This window comes from Pseudonaja textilis, chromosome 2 (assembly GCF_049901715.1).
Source record: "Pseudonaja textilis isolate UNSWEBS1 chromosome 2, rPseTex1.2, whole genome shotgun sequence".
Taxonomy (NCBI): Eukaryota; Metazoa; Chordata; class Lepidosauria; order Squamata; family Elapidae; genus Pseudonaja; species Pseudonaja textilis.
The window spans coordinates 152,969,789-152,984,542 of record NC_141991.1 but is presented as its reverse complement, the minus strand read 5'-3'; the positions used below and the strand labels follow the sequence as shown (position 1 = coordinate 152,984,542).

General features: G+C 41.1%; 1 protein-coding gene across 6 annotated transcripts in view; it reads right to left on the bottom strand.

The window, feature by feature from the left end:
- Positions 1-14,754, bottom strand: part of PNPLA6 (patatin like domain 6, lysophospholipase) — a 119,589-nt gene that overhangs the window by 96,129 nt on the left and 8,706 nt on the right. For 3 of the 6 annotated variants that reach the window (XM_087926010.1, XM_087926007.1, XM_087926011.1), the window contains exon 2: positions 2,664-2,745. In XM_087926010.1, the coding sequence (XP_087782136.1) occupies positions 2,664-2,702 (39 nt within the window). In that variant the 5' untranslated portion in view covers positions 2,703-2,745. Of the gene's footprint in view, positions 1-2,663; positions 2,746-6,610; positions 6,690-6,745; positions 6,835-14,754 lie in introns of those variants that run through there. The other 3 variants (XM_087926008.1, XM_087926009.1, XM_087926012.1) reach the window with 3 other exon arrangements.

Below are 14,754 nucleotides of genomic sequence, written 5' to 3'. Positions count from 1 at the left end.
GTTCCCCTGGGATAGGCTATTCTCCTTTTCTAGTATTTATTTTACTGTATATCTGTGCATTTGTTTTTTGTTGCCTATCCATGGGACCTCACCACGGAACTGCATTTTGCTGGATCGGTCCCAGTGTTCAAGTCTGTCAAGGTGAATCATGAATTTATCATCTGAAGTGTTAGCTATTCCTCCCTAGCTTGGTATCATCTGCAAATTTGATGAGTCTCCCTTCTATCCCGTTATCTAGACTATTTATGAAGACAGAATCTTGCATGCTTCCCTCCATGTAGATATAGTTTGGCTGAGGACTACTCTTTAAGTGTGGTTGGTCAGCCAGTAGCAAATCCATCTGGTGGTGGTATTGTCTATCCCACATTGTTCTATCTTACCAAGAAGTAGGCTGAGGTCAATTTTGTCAAATGCCTTATTGAAGTCTAACTAAACTATGTCCACAGCATTTCCCTTAACCACCAATTTAGTCACTTTGTCAAAGAAGGCAATAAGGTTTTTGTCTGGCATGATCTATTTTTGACGCAGCCATGCCAGCTTCTATTAATTGTCTTGTTTGTTTATAGGTGCTCACAAATGTGCTGCTTGACTATTTTTCCAGGATCTTCCAGGCATTGATGTCAAGCTGATTTATCTGTAATTTCCTGAATGCACTCCCCCCACCCACCCCTTTTTTGTAAATGAGAACTTCTTGCCTTTGAGATCATTGCTTTCAAAATCCACATGTCCTGGAGAAACAAAAGAGTAACCTACGTCAAGTGGAAGCTCATCCCCCATCATCTCACTGTGTTGGCTTTAAAACCCAACACAAGGGAATGATCTTATTATATAGGCCATGTCTATCCAGCTGCTATGGTGTGCTTGTTTCCCTCAATCTTGGCACTGGCAGAAAATAATGCCATCCTCAATCCTGTCACTCATTGCTTTTTGATTTCTATGTTACTTCACTACAATGCTTATTACGTGAAGTACTTTCTGGAATAATTAAATGCTGCACAGAAACAATAACCAATACACTATGGCATTGCCCTTAGCTTTTTCCAGGGTTGCATGTTATTCTTGTATTCACCATTACTGTCTGCAAAAGGAAGTTATTTTATTCCATAGATGGCAGCAACCATTACATGCTGAACTGAGCTTGGCTCACTAAAAGCTTTTCCTCCCACCCCCTCACCATGCTGGTGTGGAGCTGATCCTCCACAAAGAGCTTGAAGTTGGAAAGTACAACCGTCATAACCACTGCATCCTGCAGTGGAGAGAATGGAGCAGGCCTTGAGGGAGCAGGGCCACAGCTTTCAGAAACAAAGAATGGCAAAGGAAGAAGCAAAACAAATTAGCATGCTTTATGGTATAGTTAATATCAAGGTGACTTTCTCCATCCTAGGCTTTTTGGATGTACTGGACTACAGACACCATCATTCCAAACTGCATAGTCCTTGGACATGTGGTTTGCTAATTATTGTAATTATTTGAAGGGCACAAGGATGGAGATGAGCAGGATGTACTAGATACTATGTTCCATACATGCACTAAACATTTCATTGACAAGAACCATATTGCATTAATTGTTAATTGCAATACAAAGAAGTAAGCCAACAAGCGGATTTTTGGAAACACAAACATGCAACTCATGCTTAAAAGCAAAGTGGTCTCTACATGGCACAAAAAAGATGCATGATGGACAGCTAAGTGTTGTGGCTCTGGGCTTGGATTCAGCTCCTGTGATTGATATGAGTTCAAGTGAAGAGGTCATGGACTTGGAAAATTTGTGGTTAAATGTAAAAAATAGAAGACGGTTGAAAAGGCAAAATCAGCTGGAGTGAATGAGAAGAGCAAGTCAGTAAACTAGCACATTGCCTTAATGAGTATAAAAGGACACAGCTGGGCTGGTACATTTTGCCAGGAACAAAATAACTATTTGAGTGAAGACGTTACAGCAAAGAGCTCTGAGGCTGGAGATTTATTGCCAGGACTGGTTTGCCGGACAGAGTAAAGATTTATGCTGTGGTTTCTGCCAGCCGTTATCTTGTAAGACTTCTTTCCGTTTGATTTAATTGTGAAACGGCTGCTTTCTGTTTTGTTCATTTGAATTTTGAAGGGGAGTCATAACATTATTGTTCCTGGCCCAAACAAACCATCTTTAAAGCAAGATGGATTCAAATCAACTGCAGCGTTTGGTAGAGCAACAACAACAACAAATTAATCAGCTACTGCAAAGCAATGTGACCCTTCAGAATCAGGTAACACAAATTTTCCAAGTTCTCATCTCCACTAGAAGACTCTCTCAAAACTTCCCTGTCAGCCATTCCCGGCTGTTGATCAGATAAGGAACCAGAGGAGGTCAAAGGTCCTGACAATTCTAATACATCAGGTCTGTCATCCTTTGTCACGTCCATCTCCTCATCCTGGTTATCAGTCCAATCAGTAAGCCAGGCCGGCTCATATTGTTCTGCCATGACCTCTTCACTTGAACTCATATCAATCACAGGAGCTGAATCCAAGCCCAGAGCCACAACAGCTAAGCATGCACTATTTACTAAGCAGGGAATGATGAAAGGCACATATTGGGTTTTCCACTTGAGAAAGTCTACTGAGCAAAAGGAAGAGGAAGAGGAGAAAGTAGATGAGCAGTTATCCATTAGTGAAAAGCATGGTGGCTATACCTCTTCCTCCTTCTGTGGCTCCGATTCACTTTGCCCCATGATGGCTATCGACTTTTCTTCCTAGCCTAGCCCATGAAGGACCCTGCAGGCAAGAGAAAAATGCATAAAGCTCCAGGATTAATTAATTATATATACATACATACATACATACATACATACATAAAATACTTGCAGTGATCAAGTTCAGGCTGTCTCTGATAATTGGGAAAAAAAGTTTGTCTATAGAATTAAAAAAAAAACAGACTGAATTTGCTGCAGTTATTAACTATGGACTAACTCTAAGGACTTTTTAATACTCTAATATGCTGTGAAAAGAGCCACAGAAATAGATTTCAAAAATAGATTTGAAATATTTGTCAATATAAATTATTAACTTCAAAAAGCAGAAACGGGGGAAAAACAGTAAATAAATAAATAAATCCGAGATAAACGTAAGGAAATTTGTATTAATTAATCAAAAGCTGCCATGAAGGCAATTAATCTGAATGAATCAAACATAAAAGTCAGATGAATCTATAGTTAGTTAATGTCAGACTTGCCCCAGTCCAAACTCTTAGGAAAGAAAGATCCTCAATTCCATTTGTTTTTGTTTTTTTACTAAAAGAAGAGTCAGGGTAGAAATAAATTTCCAATGCTCAAAAGATACAGAAAGTTTCCCCACATCACAGCCCTCCCCCCATGACCAGTCTGTTGTCAGCTAATAAGAGCCCACCTAGGTGTTTTGAGATCATTGAGATGTTCACATTCTTTCTCAGGGTGCATGTTCCTGGGTGCTGGCACAAATTGGTTCCAAGCTCTCTTGCTCTTCATCAAGCTCACATTCCCCCCCTTCCAATTTCCCATCACATAGACATGCATGTTGATTGCCCATTTTCTGTTAGAGTTTGCAGCATAAATTCAAGTCCAGAAAACACAGATGACTGACTCAACAGGATCATTAACTTCTTTACAAACATAATAACATGAGTAAAGTTTACAATTTGTAGATTCTTTCAACATAACATAAGCAAAAACACAAGCAGCAGCAGCTCAGAGCAGATATCTGTTTCAGTTTTAATTCTCAGCAAAAGTGCACAGAGCAAAACCACACCCAGTCTGTAAGTTCCCATTGGCTGGTCTGTTGCCATGCTTACTCACTTGCTGACTTTGTTAACCATGTCTCTGCCAGTGAATGAATATACTCTGACATTTCCCCCCTGCCATGCCCCCCTCCTCCCTCCTAGACTTTGATAGCAGGATGACAGCAGAGTGCCAAGCCAAAAATGGCACATCTGACAGTTATTTTGAATTCAGTATATATTACATTTCAAGTGATTTAGAAAAATAACAGAAAAATAACATACTATTTATTAAGGTTCAGTGCTTCAAATTTGAAGGCAACAACAACAAAAAACATTGGAATATGGATACACATAGCACTTTTCTGTAACATCTGTTATATAGCAAAAATAATATTTAGAATGTATTGGATTCCAATATGTTATATATATATTATATATATAATAAGGACTCTCAAAACAGCGTTTTGTTAGAGTGCAATAAGAGTAAAGCTTCTTTAAAACACATGTTTTTACGTTGTCCTATACTTAGTAAATTTGGGGAGAAAGTACCATAGTAGACTATATAAATATGACTGGAACAAAAGCTAAATTTTCAGAGAATCACATTCTCTTGAACAACCTATGTACTACATGGAATTTGACAACTGAAAAATATAAATGATTCTACCTACCCTTACTACTGTATAGTTAAAAGACTCATATTGCAACTTTGAAAAAAATAAATGAATAGCCCCATTTACTCAATGGATTAGTAAGCCTGACATTTATGACATAGACATTTTATTGACAATATAATAAAATGAGAAACAAATTTGTTCAAAATACAGTACGTTAAAATTGTTTAGGTTATATAAGTGAATTATAAATTAATATATATATAGTTAAATATTATTTACATTAGATATATAATTATAACTGCTACTTCTCAAATTATAGTTTGCTTTTTGTTCTGTATTGTATTTTTTCCACATTTTAAAGTATTATTCATATGTAGTTTTTTTCCTTTGAGGATGTATGTATTTGCAGTACTTTGTTTCTTTTCTTTCTTGCAAGTATTTTAAAACCAATGTAAATAAATAATAAAATATGTATGTCTTAAATGCAATTTCTTAAAATCAAACTTCTTTTCTTGGGATAGCACAGCAGCTATGTGAGTCCAAGAAAAGATGCAGTTGCTTTTAAGACTTGCAAGTGGGATGCTATACAACTGCCCCATATATTCCAAAATATATATCAGAATAACAAAGTTGGAAGGGACCTTGAAGGTCTTCCAGTCCAACTCCGTGCTCAAGCAGGAAACCCTATACCATTTCAGACAAATGGTTGTCTAATCTCCTCTTAAAAACCTCCAGTGTTGGATCACCCCAACTTCTGGAGGCAAGTTGTTCCATTAATTAATTATTCTGTCAGGAAATTTCTCCTTAGTTCTAGGTTGGTTCTTTCCTTGATTAATTTTCATTCATTGCTTCTTCTTCTGCCTTCCAGTACTTTAAAGTATAAATTGACCCTCCCTTCTTTGTGGCAGCCCTTGAGATATTGGAACACTGCTATCATATCACCCCATCCTTCTTTGCACAACTCTATTATCCATAATACTTCTCTAAATAATAGACAAAGTTATTGTAACATATAGTAATTTGGCTTCCACAAAATGAGTCTTCTTATTTTCACGGCTATTTCAAATATATTAAAAAAATTGATTCAACAAAGCAGCTTTCAGCAATTTGGGGATACCCCAAGACTACACAAGAAGGGAAGGAAATGCAACATTTACGCAAACTATTTGATTTTTTCCAATTATAAATGGGAGTAAACCAAATGGTAGCAACTATAATATCATGCTGTGGTAAAGTTAGATTTGGACTTGTAAATACCTTAATTACTCTCTCTTAAAACCTATCCATTCTGATCAGTACAATGAACTTTCAATGAACTACTAATGAAGCATTGCTCCTGAGAATGTTCTGACCAAATCTACACTGCTGTTTCTGGCAAAGACTAGACTCATGTAAATGGTGACTGTTTAGATGATAGGCAAGATGTGTGAAATAATTATGCTCATTATGAAACTCTTACTGCAGAAAACTGTATGGTATTTATGGTCATGTTTTATAAGCAAAGTAGGGATAATCAACCAAATTACTCATTTTTATCCATCCTGTATACAGGTAGCCCTTGACTTATGACCACAATTGAGCCCCCAAAATTTGTTGTTAAGTGAGATATTGGTTAAGTGAGTTTTGCCCCATTGTGTGACCTTTCTTGCCACAGTTAAGTGAACCATTGCAGTTGTTAAGTTAGTAATCCAGTTGTTAAGTAAATCTGGCTTCCCCAATGACTTTGCTTTGAGAAGGTCACAAAAGGTGATCGTCACAACAGGTGATCACATAACCATGGGACAAAACTACGGTCATAAATATAAACCAATTGCCAAGCATCTGAATTTTGATATGATCATAGGGATGTTGAAAAGGTTGTAACTTTGAAAATGGTCATGTCACATTTTTCAGTGTTGTTGTAAGTTTGAGTGGTCACTAAACGAACTGTTGTAAGTTGAGGATTACCTGTATTTCTGGGAAACTAAAAGCAACATCTGTATTAAACTTTTATCCAGAGTGGCATTTCTACAAAAAAGGCACATTATTAGGGGGAAAAAAATAAGAAATAGAAACTAGATTTGAGTAAATTTAGCTTCATAAGGACTTTCAAAGTTTTTTTTTAAATCACACACAAACAAGCAATTTCTCACATTATTAAATAAATCAATATACAATATACCAAACTATATAATTCATATCTAATGAAAATTATAGACAATTAGTACACATTAGTAGAAATGATAGTCAGGGACAGTGATGTAAAATATATATGCTTAGACAGCCATACCTGCAAAATCCGAAATATTTGACCCCCGATGGAGATCTAGCCCGGACATGGGTTCCTGTTCTATTACTGGATCTCTAATCTGGAAATATAGCACACATATAGGAAGACACATTGTTTTGCAAAAACAGTACTTACCTAAATCAGGGTAAACATTGGATAAATATTAGTACTGCACAAAGCTGTCAACCAACAAAAAAAACTGCTCAGGCTCTTCCCCTGAAAATAACAGCCTTCAAAGAATATGCCCTATGTAGTTTTGTTCAAGGGATGAACATTTATGGCCCACATTTGTTTTTGATTTTTCTGAACCACTGTGGCTTCGACAAGAGTGCTTAACTGCAAGAATAAAACTCTCCTTCCTGAAAGTTGAACAATATCAGGAACTTGAGCTACTGCTGCCCAAAGCTGAAACAATTGCTTCACTCTCTGGGTTTGTAATCTATCCTGTTCTTAAGAAACCTCCTCTTTAGGCTATAGGACACAAAGAAGATAAACAGAAGTTGTTTATTACCCCAGAGAGTAGCTGCCCTGGCCACAAGAAGGAAAAGCAGGAAATTCTGAAGCAGTCTGATGGCACCTTTTCAGACTAATAAAAACATAAGCACAGGGGGAGTTTTGCTTTCCAGGTAGTTTCCATTACAATTTGTATAATACCTTGTCACTTTTAATATTCAGTGATGCAACCGGTAATGGCATGTGGGAATGACCCTGGAAGGGGAAATACTGCCTAAGACCATGATGGCGAACCTATGGCACGCATGCCACGGTGGCACGCAGAGCCATTTGTGCAGGCACGTGAGCCACAGCCAAACTTACCTGCATTGCTCATGTGTGTGCCTCCCAGCTGATTTTTTGGCCCGTTTGAGCCCATTTTTGCCCTCCTGGAGGTTCTGCAGCCTAGGGAGGCTGAAAACGGACCTGTTTCAACACTTCCGGTATTTCCATTTTTTGGCCTCCTGAGGCTAACCCTAACCCTGGACCTGGTCCCCCCCCTCCCCGTCTGTTGACATGTGCCTTTGCGGCCACATTCTCTGTCATTACCAACATGTAGGAACCTGCTACCCTGCTCCGGAAATGCTTCAGGGCTAGGAAAATGGCCTTGAGCTCTAGCCAATTTATCAGACATGCCCTGTCTACCTGAGACCAACTCCCCTGGGCTAATTCACCAGCTAGATGGTTCCCCAGCCCTGACGACTGGCATCTGGGTGAGCAGGATTCTGTCTGGTTCCTTGAATGGATGTCCTCTCCAGACTGCCGGAGATTGCCACCACCTGAAGGAGTGAAGGATCTGAGGTGGAACCTGAACCCTAATGGAAGTGTGGCTGGTTCCTACCCGTTGAAATGGGAGCAGGAACCATTGAAGAGTCCGAGCATGGAGATGGGCCCACGGGATGATGCCAATGCAGGAAATCATTTTCCAGAGGAGCTTGGACAGGTGAGACAAGGGTACTGTGCACTGCCATCAAATCTGGAGAATGAACCCATTGAGGCTCTCCCTGCACTCTGGGGAGAGAAAGACCTTGCGGAGCGATGTATCGATGATCGCACCAAGATGAAGTAGTCTGGTCGTTGGGAAGAGATGACTTTTCTTGAAATTGATAGAAAAACCATGGTCTTAAAGGAACTGCAGCGTGATGTGGAGGTTGCAATGGGAGGAGTGAATTGATGCCGACTGAATCGGTTGTCGTCCAGGTAACACTGGACCCTCACAGGTATCGCTCAAAGCGAAGCCACCAATACTGCCAAGATCTTGGTGAAGACTCTGGGGGCCGATGAAAGCCCAAAGGGCAGGGCCCGGTACTTGGAAATGTTTGTTCTGGTAACAGAAATGAAAAAACTGGTGGTGATGAGGCCAGATAAGGATATGGAGGTATGCCTCCGTGAGGTCTATGGAAGAGAGATTGCCTTCCTGAATGCTCTCTAAAATTGAATGCAAAGTCTGCATTTTAAAACACCTGTATGGGATGAACCTATTCAAAAACTTGAGGTCGAGAATAGCTCGCCACCCCCCAAGGACTTTGGGATCACAAAGAGGCGAGAGTAGAAGCCTAGCACTCATTGATCCACTGGAACCGGCTGTATAGCTCTTATGTCCACAAGGTGTTGTAATGGCCAATTCCATCAGGGCCCGTTTGGAACTATCCCTAGATATTGGGCAGCAACCAAAAATCTTGGGGGTGGAAAGAGGAACTCAAGTCAGAGACCCAACCTCACCATCCTGAGCACCCAGGTGTCCAAAGTTGACTCCTCCCATCTGGAGGCGAAGAAAGCCAAATGACCTCAGATGGGGAGGGAGAAAGGGCATTCACTTTGAACGTTGGAATGAACAACCTCCTCCTCCTCGAAAGGGCCGTTTACTGATAGTCTGCTGTTGCCTTCCTGCAGCCTCAGGTTGTTGTTCCTGGCGAGGAGGGAACGTTCTCTGGCCCCGAGAGAAACAAGTGTTGGACCCGGGTTGGAAGTGTTGGCAGTATGGCGCAGGATGATACTCTGATTTCTTCCCCGAGGAGAGAATCTTTCTCTTGTCCCTGGTTTCCACCAAGTATGGCTCCAGGGTGTTATGGTGTCTTTTCTCCGGCGCATGAAATGGAGGCAAACTTTTATTTTTGGTGGGAATCAGACTGCCAATTTCACAGCCAGAGGAGCCTCCTAGCTGCCATCAAGGAGGCCATGGCCCTTGACACAAATCTGGCTGAATTCAGTATAGTGTCCACTGTAAATTCTGCTGCCACAATGATCTTATTTAGATCTTGATATGACCTAAAATCAATGGTAGGTAGCTGATCCTGCAGCTGGTGCAGCCAGTGCAGCGATGCCCTCGTTAAAAAGGGAAGCTTCTGTAGAGGCCCAGACAGCCCAAGCTGCTGCCTGGTGGGTGTGCTTGAGAGTTTTTTCCGATCTCTTGTCCTCTGCCTTGAGCACATCCTCTGGCTCAGTGGGGATGCCTGATGTAGAGAATGAGGCAATCACCAGAGCATCCACAGCAGGCAACAGGAGGACGTTGGCCAAGGAGAGGCACACACTGTAAAAGCGCCTGTTGTGTGATGAAAGCCAAGGCCCTGCCCCAGGGGAGGCACGCTGCTCCTTAACTAAATCCAGGAATAACAGAGGAGATGAAAGTACCTCTGTATGGACCACTGGTTTTGAGAAAAGAGAGTCACTGTGGCTAGAAGACGCCACTTGGGGTTCTGGAACCACCTCCTTAGGATTTAATTGGGCGGTGACTAAGGCCTTGTGTAGGAGAGATTTGAACAGGGAAGGTTTAGAAACCGCTGCTGAGGGGGGATGTTCAGATCTAAGCTCCTCCTTTTCTGATAAATTAGGATCCCTGATCTCACCAGTCTCCTCCTCTGACATGGAGGAGAGACTATGTTCTGAGGGGGTTGTGTAACCCCTCTCTTCATCCTCACCCCAGTCCGATTGGGTAGATGGATAATTGAACTGTTGTTGTCTGGGAAAACCTCTCTGAGAGGTTTTGGGAGAAAGCAGGGAACAAGGATGGCCCACCCCCAAGGGGCGGAGGAGTTGCTGAAACCCCTCAGCGAGGCCCTCCCTGATGGCCGCTAAAACCATGTCTCTGATGGGCGGATCCACTGGACGCAGGCCTGCAGCAGTGGGAGTGTAAGTTTATTTATTTTATTTATTTATTTAGTCAAGCAATTATAAGGTAACAGGTATAAGTATAAACATAGTTATGAATACATGAAATGGATACATATAAGAAAAATAAAAAGAAACAATAGGACAGACATGGTAGGCACGTTGGTGCACTTATGCACTACATACTTCTTAGGAAAGGGGTGAGGTCAATAGTAGACAGTCTAAGGTTAAAGTTTTTGGGGTTTGGGGAAGAAACCACAGAGTCTGGTAGAGTATTCCAAACACTGACCACTCTGTTGCTGAAGTCGTATTTTCTGCAGTCAAGTTTGGTGCAGTTAACCTTGAGTTTGTATCTATTGTGTGCTCTTGTATTGTTATGGTTGAAGCTGAACTATTCATTGACAGGTAGGACATTGCAATGTATAATTTTATATACTATACTTAGATCAGACTGAAAGTGGTGTAGTTCTAGGTTTTCTAGGTCTAGAATTTCAATTCAATTTCAATAAGGTATTCTGCAACTAGTAGAGGAGTGGAGAACTCTTCTTGTGAAATATTTCTGGACTTTCTCAACTGTTAATATCAGATACACAATGTGGGTTCCAGACTGATAAGGTGTATTCAAGTATTGGTCTAGTAAATGTTTTGTATGCTCTAGTTAGTAGATATTACAGGAGAAAAAGCTACACAGGATTAGGTTTACAACTCTTAATGCTCCTTGGCTATGTAGTTACAGTGGGCTCTAGGACTTAGATCACTTGAGATGAGTACTCCAAGGTCCTTGACAAAGTTTGGGTCATCAACAAGGTCTTGACTATTTCAGCTTGTATTTTATTTTCTGATTATTTTTTTTGCCAATATGTAAGGCAGAGCATTTATTTGTTGAGATTTGAAGTTGCCATTTGTTTGACCATTCTGACACATTCTGACAGGTCTTTTTGAAGGGTAGCAGTATTGTCTGTGGTGTTGAATAGCTTTACATCATCAGGGAAAAGAACGCAGTTGCTCTTAATATGATCACAGAGGTCATTTATGTAGAATATGAAGAGAGTTGGACTTGGGGGACACCACTGTTGACAGGTGCAGAATTTGATAGGACGCTCCCAATTTTGACCATTTGTTGCCTGTTTGACAGGAATGACTCTATTCAGTTATGCAGGTGTCCAGAGATACCATAAGATTTTAATTTTAGGAATAGTTTGTTGTGTACCACTGAATCAAAGGCTTTACAGAAGTCTATGTAAATTGAGTCTATTGCTTTGCCCTGCTCGAGTTGTGTAGTCCATATGTTTTTGCAGTGTAAGAGTTGCAGATTACAGGTAGTTTTTTTCTGAAACCAAATTGTTTGTTAGAGAGTGGGTTGTTTGTCTCTAAGTGGAGAATAATGGATTGGTTAATAATTGATTCCATGACTTTACAGGTGACGCAGCATAAAGAGATTGGTCTGTAATTTTCAACAAGGCTGGGGTCTCCGTTTTTGAAGATGGGGGTGACCGTGGCTTGTGACCATAGTTTTGGCACGGAGCTGGTCCCGAAAGATTTTTCAAAGATTATGCTTAGAGGTTCGGCTATGGCAGTAGATAGCTTTTTTAAGAAGTAGGCACATATTTCATCCAGTCCAATAGATAGAGATGGTTTTAGATTGCATAGTGCTTTTTCAACATTGTCATGTAAAATCGATATGTATTAGATCATTGTAGTTGTCCGTGGTTCGATTAGGAAATACTGGGCATGATCCATTGCTGTTTACAAATACTGAGCCAAAGAATGTGTTAAAGAGGTTGGCTTTAATGCTGTCATCATTGCAGTCTTTACCATTAGGTCCTTTCAGGGGTGGGATGGTCCTTGAGTCTTTTAGTTTGTTGTTTACAAAATTGTAGAAAGCGCGGGTGGAATTGGTGCGTAGAAGGTTTTCCTCTTGTTTAATGTGATAATTGGTGCATTCAGTCTTTATCTGGTGGCATAAATTTTTGTACTTGTTTTTGAAGTTGGCAATGTGACCAGATTTGTTTTTCCGCCAAAGTGATTTCTTTTTCTTCCTTATTGTTATGGGTAATTTGTTTTTTCTAGTTTTGGGAGTTGTTATTGGTACATATAGTTTGATGACTCTTTTGACTTCAAGTAAAAATATGTTGTAATGGTGTTCAACAGTATTGCATCCAGTGAATAGAAGTTGCCAATCAAGAGATGAGAGATCGTTGTCTATAAGATCATAGTTGCCTTTTTTGAAGTTATAATTGGGGATCCCATCATTATAATGACTTTTGTGTGGACATACGTTGAGACAAAAGTCAATCATGTTGCGGTCACTGTTGGAAAAGGGTTCTTTAATTTGTATTCTGTAAATTGAATTCAAACTATTGCAGAAGATGAGATCGAGACAGTTGTTAAGTCTAGTATTGTTGGTTACTAGTTGTTCTAGTCCCAGATTTGTTACAGCATTGTAGAAGGTTGCATGTATGGGTTCAGTTTTACATTCATTTAGGGTCCAGTTAATATGAGGTAGATTGAGGTCACCAATAAAGATAAAAGTGGGTGGGCAGGATGTTGCCCGTTAGTAGTGAATTTAACTTGTTTATATGTTCGATGTCATAATGAGGTGCTCTATAACATAGTAAGAATCAAAATGTGATATTTAAGGATAGTTCACAGATGATGGTCTTAGGAAAAGCAAGCTCCTGGTTAACTTGAATGTAACTAGACCTGTGTAACTTGGATGTAACTAGGCCTGTGGCCTCCTTGAATCGTCTGACCTAGGGGGTGAGAGGGACCTGTACCCCTGGCAGCCTGTCTGAAATTGGGCCCAGACCTGCTTAAATCCTAGGGCAAAAACTCTTCCTCTACCCTCTCCGGAGACTAAGCTAGAAGATGGCTGGTAGAGCTAGATTCAGCCTCCCCCACCCTGGCCGTAACCTCTGGGCAAACCTGCACTTCCCCTGACTGAGAAGTCTGCTGGATACGGCTTCTCATCTGTTCCAGTGCCTTAGCAAACTGTTTTTCCAAAGCAGCATGCCTTCTCTTCTCAGCTCTGAGCTCAGATTTGGATGTCTTTTGGGGGGGAAGGGCCTTGGCCCCGATCTTGGCTGCAGGCTCTTTTTGTTGAATGGCCTCTTTATCTTCTTATCTTCCTCATTGGGGCCTGAGAATCTTGTGCTTCTTCCAGGCCAGTGAGGTCTGACTGGGCCACTTTGTTCTCCATTTTGCTAACAGGACAGACACAAGAGGTGCTGGGAGCTTCCCATGTGAGAGTGCCGCCTGTTGCATGAGCAGTGTTAGCTGTGAGGCCGATAATGGCTACTCTTCAAAACAAAATGGCTGACCACCCTTTAAGATGGCCACCTGCCAGTTGTGCTAGCCCTGGGATGGCCTCGTCACATCGCTCACTCCTTAGGATCCTTACCAGGCCCTGAGCGATCCAATGGTTAAATACAGAACAGCTGAGAAGCGGTGATACTGGAGCTCCAAAAATCAGCTGAGAAGAGACCCAAAATTCAGCTGTGGAGCAGCAGCTTGTCTCACTTGGGAAATTGCGTGGGAGGCTCAGCTGAATGCTCCCTGTGGCCGCAGCTTCCCAGAAGGGCAGTGCCAAAGCCTCAACACTGCAGGAGACAGATCCCCGCTCTCCTCGTGACACAGCTCGACCGGAGCCCCAGGAGTTGTGTAGACGCTGTTTTTGTGCTTCTGATGGTTTTTACTATTCTTTTAAAACACTTTAAACTCTTTAAACTTCTTCTAGAGCAGGGGTTCCCAACCTGGGGTGCTCGCACCCCCTGGGGGTGAGAGACGATATTCCAGGGGGTGCGAGAAAAGTCCAGGTAAATAATAGGATATTGGCTATATGTTGGCATTTTTATTTATTATTTATTTCATGGGATGCAAGGTTCGAGTGAAATTTCTGTAGGGGTGCGGGGCGAAAAAAAGGTTGGGAACCACTGTTCTAGAGACACTAGCTCATAGCTGGGGAGCAATGGGCTGGCTTTTTATATAGTGGTAAACTCAGCTCTATGACATCAGAGGGAGGAGTCATACCCATTCCTGGACTCTCATCATAGTGTGGATGAGAAGTATAATGTCTTCAAAGAAAAACCAGAAAGTCCAGTCACCTCTTTAAAAAAGCACCTTTGAGTGTGCCTCCAGGAGTTTATCAGGAATTCTGGATGAATACCATAGAAGCCTGGTGCTTACCAAACTCTGAGATTGCAGGAAGCAATTTTATCAGTTTTGAATGAACACCATGGATACAGTAAAGTGTATGGAGAATCTCCTTTATAAAGATGGGACAAGAGTACTCAGAAAATATTAAGCCTGTTAGGAATTGATAGTCACCTAACAGTTGGGTTGGAAATATATAAACCAGGATAGACATTTAATATTGTCTCTTTCAGGGAATGATAAAATTGTAATTGGGTGTGGTTCCTCAAACGGCCATAAGACGGAGCCAGAAACCTGGGTTGTTCTGTTCTGTTGTTGTTAGTTGCTAGTTGTTCTGATGTTCGATGTTTTCGGTTCCTGCATTTTTCCCTATTGACTGTTGCTGATTGTCG